Raw genomic sequence first — 9,274 nt, forward strand, 5'->3', positions numbered from 1 at the left:
CCAAGTTAGGTGGGAGTGTTGGTCTGCTGGAAGGTAGGAGGGCTCTGCAGAGAGATCTTGACAGGATGGATCGATGCGCAGAGGTCAACTGTATGAGGTTTAACAAGGCCAAGTGCAGGGTCCTGCACTTGGGTCACAACAACCCCATGCAACACTACAGGCTTGGGGAGGAGTGGCTGGAGAGCTGCCTGGTGGAAAAGGACCTGGAGATGCTGGTTAACAGCCAGCTGAACATGAGCCAGCAGTGTGCCCAGGTGGCCAAAAAGGCCAACAGCGTCCTGGCCTGTATCAGCAATAGTGTGGCCAGCAGGAGTAGGGAAGTGATTATGCCCCTGTACTCGGCACTGGTGAGGCCACACCTCAAATATTGTGTTCAGTTTTGGGCCCCTCACTACAAGAAGGGCATTGAGCCCTTCGAGCGTGTCCAGAGAAGGGCAACGAAGCTGGTGAGGGGGCTGGAGCACAAGTCTTATGAGGAGCAGCTGAGGGAACTGGGGTTGTTCAGTCTGGAGAAGAGAAGGCTGAGGGGAGACCTTATCGCTCTCTACAACTACCTGAAAGGGGGTTGTAGTGAGGTGGGTGTTGGCCTCTTCTCCCAAGTAACTAGCAATAGGATGAGAGGAAATGACTTCAAGTTGGGCCAGGGGAGATTTAGATTAGATATTAGGAAAAATTTTTTCACCAAGAGAGTGGTCAAGCATTGGAACAGGCTGCCCAGGGAGGTGGTGGAGTCACCATCTCTGGAAGTATTCAAAGAACGTGTGGATGTGGTGCTTCAGGACATAGTCTAGGGGGCATGGTGGCATTGGGTTAACGGTTGAACTTGATGATCTTGAAGGTCCTTTCCAACCTTAGTGATTCTGTGAGAACTGGTCTTTGATCTCATGCTGTCTGGATTAAAATTTCACCTTGTTATAAACAAAGTAAGTTTGTTCAGTTCCTACTACTTTCTGGGTATTTTTGTTTTTCCAAAAAATAAAACCACAATGTTTGGAAGTCCCCATGTACATTATATAAATTACTTAAATGTTGAAAATAAAATAGAAATTACATCATTGTATAACAGGTTATCTGGCAGTATCATTAGAGCAGAGGCCAAGCAGAAGAACAGCTAAAGGACCACAGGTCACAATCACAGTCCATTAGAAGAACTCCTTCTGAAAAAAGCACAGACTCTGTCTCTGTCAAAGCCCGTATCTGAAGGCACCAAACTACTCCTCCTCCTCCAATTTACAAAGCTGTAGCTATTATGGCTGGATTCCAAGTAATGGAATCCATAGTCTTTGATTAGCTGCCTAATGCGTGCCTCCTCGCACTGCACTGGGAAAAGGGCTCCACACCAAAGAGACAAGCAAAAACCAATTAACAAATGCAGAACCAACATTCAGAAGGAAATGTTGAGGAGAGTAACAGTGCTGCCTCACTCTTCTTTTGCTTAACAGCTGGCATCTAGAGAAAACCCCAAGAGAGACCACAGATGAAAGCCCAACTTTACTGGAATTTGAGTAAAGACCTGAAACAACATCTCTGATCTTCCAGACAAACATCCCATACTTCTAGACTATCTGCTGTCCCAAGGTGGACTTTTTCCTGCTAAAATTTCTCTACTTTGCAAAATTACTTACAATTTAACAGGTTCACAAGATACTGAAAACAGTTTAGGTAGCCAGCAAATAACTATTCAATTCTCTTTGTGTTTCATGCAAAACACAACACTTCCAACGGAAAAGCCACAGTACATTGGAGGCAGACAGCCTGAATTTAGGTCTGTGCTCCAAACAGAGGAGGAATTTGAACCTTTATCATTCACATTCCAGGAACTTCTATTGCTCTCTGATGGCACCTGAACACAGGTATTAAAAATGACATTTGCATTTTGCACCATACTGGCAGCTGTGGACTTTAGACTTTTTGTGGACTTAACTCTAAAGATCAAACTATCAGTTCAAAGATCTCCATGGATTTAGTTGCAATAGGATTTGCATTTAAAAATTGCACCTTTTTTTTTTACATGTTATATTAAGTGTAAATTCTGTTTTGTTCTTTTTTTCCTCTTCTGTTTCATGTATGGCAGATATACAGTACCTCTTTGTACGAAGACATAATCCTTTCAATAGCATCTGCTCCAGAGATCAGCAAGTTTCGTGATGTAGTAAAAGCTTCTGTTCTTTCACTAACCATTGCCTGTTTCTGGCCATCTTCCAATTCTAAAAGTAAAAAAAGTTTTCTGTTAAAATATTCTTCTGAAAATTATCTCTACAAACTAAATTGTGATTTTAATGTAAGCCATTATACAGCAGCTTTTAAATTAAGAAAAACTTAACCCTACAAAAACAACCTTTCAAAAAGAATCAGTGGATGTAACTAGAATAGCTAGCTTGGTAACAAAGAATAAGTGGGAGTATACGGAATTCATCTTCTTATGCAAAACATCCTATTCTTTTATACTATTTGTCAGCCTAGATAATTTTCCTTTGAATGCTTCATTATTCAACCTCAATTTTTCAAAATATGAAAAAAGTGAAACCTAAGCAATGATCTGAAACAGATTTTTAGTATAATTTTTACTACTTTCACAATTATTCATTTTCAGCCTTACATATTTACTGACTTCAGGTAAAAGGAAATATTCATACCGATGTAAATTTGGCAACATGATTATACTTCTATAAGCAATAAGCTCTTTTACTGTCAAAGGCATGGTTTAAGTAGGATACCTCTCTCTCACAACACTTTCTCTCTTCATCTGACCCCAGAACAAAGTCATGACGCTTTGTTTATGACAGTGCATTCTATTAGTAAGAAAACTCTTGCTCCAAAGAAGGGAGTTGTCTCATAAGAGCACGTCAGCAGCAGCAGGCAAGGAGAAAACAGCAGCAGAAATCATGGAAGATATTAGAGAAATAAAATGTTTACATTTAACATACCTACATATACTCTTGCTAACACGTGACCTACATATGTATACAGCATAGTCAACTTGCAATGTTTGCTTTTTGAAGGAATCAAAATTTAAAAAGTGGCTGAATATTGTAAGACTGAATGTTGCTTCAGTGTTAGTAGACCCAGCTACAAAAAAGACAACAATGTATAGTAAACCACTCATTTTTCACATGGTTTAGAATGAAAGGTCTCAAGGGTTTTCTGCATCACTTAACTTATATATATATCTTTATATAGTCACAGAATCACAGAATCATTAAGGTTGGAAAAGACCTTTAAGATCATCAAGTCCAACCATCAACCCAACATGACCATGCCCACTAAACCATGTCTCTAAGTGCCACGTCCACACATTTTTTGAACACTTGCTTAAGTCTGTTGCAGAACAAGATCTGTATATTATTTTTTTAAGTTTGTAAAGTTTTTTTAAAGTTTCATTTTTTAAGCTAAGCTGCTGCTAGGCATCAGACTAGGTAGGGTAATAGGTGAATCCAATGTGGCAATTCCTGTATTATGAATTGTTATTAACATCCTCTGTGATGTCTGCACAATGCTTACCATCAAGAAAATCTAGGAAGAATTCCCTGCAGGTGTGATGTGACTGTAAATTTTATGGGCTAAGTCAAGCAATGCAAGAGTATAACAAACAGTATTTTTTTTTCTTGGTGAGTAACTGTCACCTCGCAGACAAGATCAGATTCTAGAAATCTGGTGTCTAGAAATCTACATGCAGTACAAAGCCAGATGTATCTTTATTAGTTAAATCTAATGTTATTTTGATTTCATTTACGCATCCATAAAGGTATCCCTACAGAATTACATCTGGATCACTGAAATACACTGTGGATAACTTAGGAAAAACTTTTAAAAAATTCTTACATCATAATTTTGCAAATATATATACTTCTGGCCTCAGATGTTTAAAATAACAATTTTGATTAATTGAGATACATGTTCAAATTTTTTAGCTTGAATTATACAACATCAGTACACTGTCAACTAGTTATAAGTAATCTAGACACCTGAGACATGAGGGGTAAAAAAAAAAGATAGAAAACCTCTTGCAAAGGCAGAGATTACAAAACTCTTTTTCAAATATTTGAGAACTACATGAACAAGTAATTTCCACTCTAAGAAGAATAAACTTAGGGGATAGAGAGAACTCAGTTAATTCATTAGTAAAATCTAAACTGAAATTTGTCTCTTATTTCTGAGAGAACCAATTTTTGCTGATCTTATTAGGATTACAGCCCATGTTATGTAGAACCACCAGAATTAAATCATTTAGGAATCAGCTATGGTTTAACTACATGAATGCAGCATTCCTCCTGTATGTAAATGCAGAATTCACTCATGGTTGCTTCCAGCACCCAGGCTAGCTCATCTAGCGAGAGTTTAGAGATCTCTACAAACCACTGCATCAGTCATTTTAGGCATTCTTCTAGGGGTATTTGAAAAATTAAAATTATACAGAATTTATGAGCATTTCACAGTTCTAAAATACAAGCTCTTATATTGCACGCCTAACCCACCAAGATTACTTTTCTTGAACTTTTCGTCCAAAACATTTTTCATATGGCTGCCCTCCTGCATTTGAAGAAGCGGTACATTGTAACAGGGCAGACAGATTGTCTCTGTTTCATACAGAATCTTACATAAATGAAGATGAAAAGGGAAATGTTATCGATAGTCGTACTTGTTTTACAAACAAAGATAAGTGTTCAGGGTGTCTAGAGAAATCAAAGTCTTGCTTCCAGAAATAGTTACTTTCCAGAAACTGAGACACATGACATTTGGAACACAACCATTTAATACAAAAAGAATGAGAAATGTTATCAAATGTGAATCTTGGCTTTGTCAGTTAATTTCTTCCCTGAAATATGTAACAGAATTAGCAAATTTCATTCAGAAATACCACCATCATAGAAGATCCCTTTTCCTTTTATTGCAGGATTTTTTTTTTTTTTCCCCCTGAGGAAACATATAAAATCTATTGTTTTACACCTTTAGTCTCAGGTCTAGTCATGGTACCAGTTTTGTGCATTCTAAAGTAATACTTGTGTATCCTAAAGTAATAAATCCACTATCCATTCTTTTCGATATGCACAAACTTGAATCTGACCGGCTGAGGCACAAAGCACCGTTTTCCCAAGCAGCCCAGTGGTAAGTTCAGGTCTGCTTGATTCTTTGAATACCTGTTATACTTTGAACTAATCTTGACAGTGTTGATTTATCAGTATTGTGTTTGTGATCCATAACTGTAATATGCCTCAGGTCTCCGTAAGAAGCCCCGTGCTTTAACGTTTTATGTTGCTGGTGGCAAATATTCTTCCAATTTATAACATGAGCCATCACTGCATCTTTCTTTTCTCCCACATTTGAAAAGTATTTATCAAAAGAATACTCATGAGTAACAGGAATGTTATTTAGTTCAGCGTGAATACAAGTCTTTTTTTTTTTCATGCTATAATACCAAGGAGATATTTACAATGTGTGGTTAAACGACCTTTTTCTTGACCGTACTCATTCCCATCTTAGCAGAAAGACTTAACGCTTTTTCTGTTGTGCTGATAACCTTCACTGTGAAGTGAAATGGCTTTTTAAAAATTCTTCTGTTTGGAATATAACCTGTTGAGATTTTTGAAGCTGTTACCAGGATGCCAGCCAGGGTCATAGAACCATAGAATTATTGGTTTGGAAGGGGTCTTTAAGGTCATCCGGTCCAAACTACCTGCAATGAGCAGGGACATCTTCCACTGGATCAGGTTGCTCAGAGCCCCAACCAACCTGACCTTGAAGGTTTCCAGAGATGAGGCAGCTACCACCTCTCTGGGCAATCTGGGCCAGTGTTTCACCACCCTCATTGTGAAAAATTTCTTCCTAATACCTAGTATAAATCTCCCCTCTTTTAGTTTAAAACCATTACCCCTTGTCCTGTCGCAACAAGCCCTGACAAAAAGTCTGTCCCCATCTTTTTTTAAGCCCCCATTAAATACTGGAAGGTTTCAATAAGATCTCCCCAGAGCCTTCTCTTCTGCAGGCTGAACAACCCCAACTCTCTCAGCCTGTCTTCATAGGAGAGGTGTCCCAGCCCTCTGATCCCAATATAGTGACCTCCTGAGCCATGTGATGGGTAGCAGCTCAGACAGCTGAACACCCAGCCATGTCCCACCACAACTGCAAGTAAGCTAAACCACGTGAGGACTGCACAGAGTCATCCTACAGGTTGAACTAAGCTTGTCCAGTTGGACAGCCCTGATTTGGAATATAACTACCAAGACCTGCACAGAAAAGAATTCACTAATTCCTGATTAGATGTCCCCAACTTAGAAATGATCCTTCCACAGACAGATCCTTGCAGGATCTGTGCTGAAAGAATCCTATGGAGTTTGCAATATAGTCTGTGGTTCTAATTGTGCATCAGGAAGCCTGCTGAGGCAAACTTCTCCACTTGTCTTTCATTACCCCTCCTTAATTACATTTCTTTCTGCTCTCTTATTTTTTTTTAATAGCATCTGCAATAACAACACTACTTGACTCTCGTTTCACTTCCTGGAAAGTTGTGGTAGGATGTCAAAAATTATACCACCCAAGTCTGGAATCTGAATTTCACCTTCTCTTCTCCCAGGGAGACAGGGAAAAACAACAGTTCCTAACAGGTCAATACATAAGAGAATAATTACCTATAATTATACTATGGTTTATGGAAGGAGGGGATAAGCACTCTAGGAAAGTTAATAGTATTATTTGGTAAAGTAGCAGGAGATGCTGCAAAAATCATCCTGCCATCCCAACAGCAGCTATTGAATAAGGACTGCAATCACCATTATCATCTCATGTGGCATAAGTATCCTCTAAGTCCTGAATTCATGCCGTTTATTGGACTTATGTTCAAAGTTGGATCTTTTGCATTGTTCTGTCCTCAGCTGACTTGCTATGCTTGAAAGTTATGCACAAAACATGGATGTTATAATAAAGTGTGTGAATAATAAATAAATATGAATGGCATTCATGGGAAGTGCAGTTTTTTGAGGATGTAACTTTAAAGAAACATTTAGAAATTAAGTAGAAAATGGTATTACCGCCATCTGCAAATCCTGTCCCGGTGATGATGGGCACAGCAACCATAACCATACCACAGCTACTCCAGACGTACTTCATCAGAAACTGCTCTATCATGATGTACCATAAACGCTTGGACAAAATGAGATTCATTTGATCTGCCAAAGCCTTGTAGCTCTTTTGCAGTTGTTTCAATTCTACCTACAGTTAAAAAAAACTATTTATACAATGCAACAAAGATGCACATGTCATACAAGATACATTCACATATGTGCATGAAATAACCAGGTACCCAGAACTGTGACTTCTGAGTCACATCTGTTGTGCGGTACTTTATTTTCACAGTGCTGCAGTCTCACAGCAAAAGTGCACAGCTTTATGGAAGTCAGTGGACCTGGTTCTTATTTACACCATCATCCCTCAATAGCACATTGGCAGGTTTTCAGCTTTTTTAAGATTTCTGATACATACAAGAATAACATACAAGGCAGTCAAAACAGCTGATTCTAGCAACCAAAATAAGATTGATTCCACATCCTTTAATGAAGCTGCAGCTGTAGAGTTTCACAGTGACAGAAACTCCTCCTACTGGAAAGTGTTTGGGGATCAATTATCTCCAATGACTTAAAGTTGCCAAGCTGATCCCTGAAATGCAATGCTGCTTGTTTTTGCAAGCAGTCTGCAGGAAGAGAGAACTATCCCAAGAGGTGGTTTAAGACAAGTCAAAGACAGTTGCAAGTCAACACGATATAATGCATTCAGTTCAAGCCAGTATACATGGAAATTAAAAAAAATGTTTAATTTAGCTGCACTTAAAACATTACTATAGGTAGCTTTTGAGAACGATTGCTTCTACCATTTATATTATATAATCATTGCTTGGACTGAAAGAGTAATACTTCAGGCTGGTTTCCAGCTTTCATTTTCACCTTACGTGAAACAACTTTTTTTTCCAAATCGTGTTTGAAATGTGTTACTGCCAAAACTCACTTCTAATAAAAATAGCAGGAACTCCTTAATAAGGTGACTTTAAAACAAGCCATTAGTTTATGTAACCGTGACTGCTGAAGTACCGTACTTAAGCTATTTTAAGACTCTGATGACTACATCTTTGCTTAGCTATGTAAAAGAGTGTCAAAGGTTGTAGTGCTCTCTGTGCTATCACAGTTTTCCCCTAAAGTTTCTGCAGTGCCCTGGTTGCTGTTTCTGCAGCATTACATCCGGTAGTTCATAAACATATGTGGAAAACAAAAAATGCCTGGAAAAGTTAAACAGAACGAACTGAGTGGGGGGAAAAATAAGAAAGGAGACTAGCTTTCTAGAAAAGCATCGGATCCAGCTGCAAAACAGGAACATTGTCAGAGCATAAGGGAACTACGGTCCGCTCCCCCCAGACACTTTCCTAGGAAACGGGAAGTGCTAGCTGTAAACAGGTTTAAATGTCAGAGAGACCCAAACTTCTCGGGGAGAGCAGCAGGGGAAGCACAGGTCTGCTCTGGCACTGCAGGAGCAACCCCAACACCCTCCAATTTCTCTCCTCCTTACCTTGTGCCCTCGGTAAAAGGCAATCTCTTCCACATTGGCAATGATGCGTGAATGCATAAAGCGCAGATAGCCCTTTTTGTGCGCCTCCTCAGCCACCAGCTTGCCAAACTTGGGTGAGCAGGCCTTGAGCACGCGAGCCGTAGCGTAGACGACAAGCCCAGCCAGGAGCGTGGGCCCAATGGGGTTAGCCCCCCGGGACCGCGCTGTGCGGATGAGCGTGTAGGAGGTGAGCATGACATCCAGGATGGGCTTGGTGAGGTTGGAGTAAAGGTGTGCCACAGACTGTGAGAACATCATGATATCCTCGGTGAGGGACTGGTCAGGGTTGGCCAGCCGCCCATCCATGCTGATCACTCTGTAGTAAGTCTGGTTAGCAAAGTAGGTCTCATAGGCATGATCCACCAGACGCGTGCGGAAGGCGAGGGCCAGTTTGCACTCCAGGTACCGTATGGTGCTATTGACAAAAGTGGCCGGGATTGCAATCATCAGCCATTTGATTAATTTGAAGACGAAGCTCCTAGGCTGCTTTTCCACGATGCTTTTCACAATCTTCCCATCGAGGGCGGCCACATAGATGGAGAGGAAGGTCCTGGAAACCAGAGCGACCGAGTGGAGGCAGAGCAAGCCCAGCTCGGCGCTCACCAGCTTTGGGAAGAACAGCTTGCGAAGTTCCAGCAGCTGCTTGAAAAATTCCGCGTCCACCGTCGGGGAGGCTCTGCCCCGG

The 9,274-nt window shown here is 40.2% G+C and overlaps 1 protein-coding gene across 1 annotated transcript; it reads right to left on the bottom strand.

The window, feature by feature from the left end:
* Nucleotides 1-2,085: 2,085 nt before the first annotated feature.
* On the bottom strand, nt 2,086-9,270 carry LOC104626839 (ATP-binding cassette sub-family D member 2-like; the record flags this gene model as incomplete). The annotated part of the gene is made up of 3 exons (XM_010294863.1): nt 2,086-2,207; nt 7,026-7,206; nt 8,551-9,270. Coding segments are annotated over 3 exons (1,023 nt in total), but the record flags the coding sequence as incomplete, so codon positions are not given.
* Between the last annotated feature and the right edge of the window lie 4 nt (nt 9,271-9,274).

This window comes from Phaethon lepturus, unplaced genomic scaffold (genome assembly GCF_000687285.1).
Source record: "Phaethon lepturus isolate BGI_N335 unplaced genomic scaffold, ASM68728v1 scaffold16029, whole genome shotgun sequence".
Lineage (NCBI taxonomy): Eukaryota > Metazoa > Chordata > Aves > Phaethontiformes > Phaethontidae > Phaethon > Phaethon lepturus.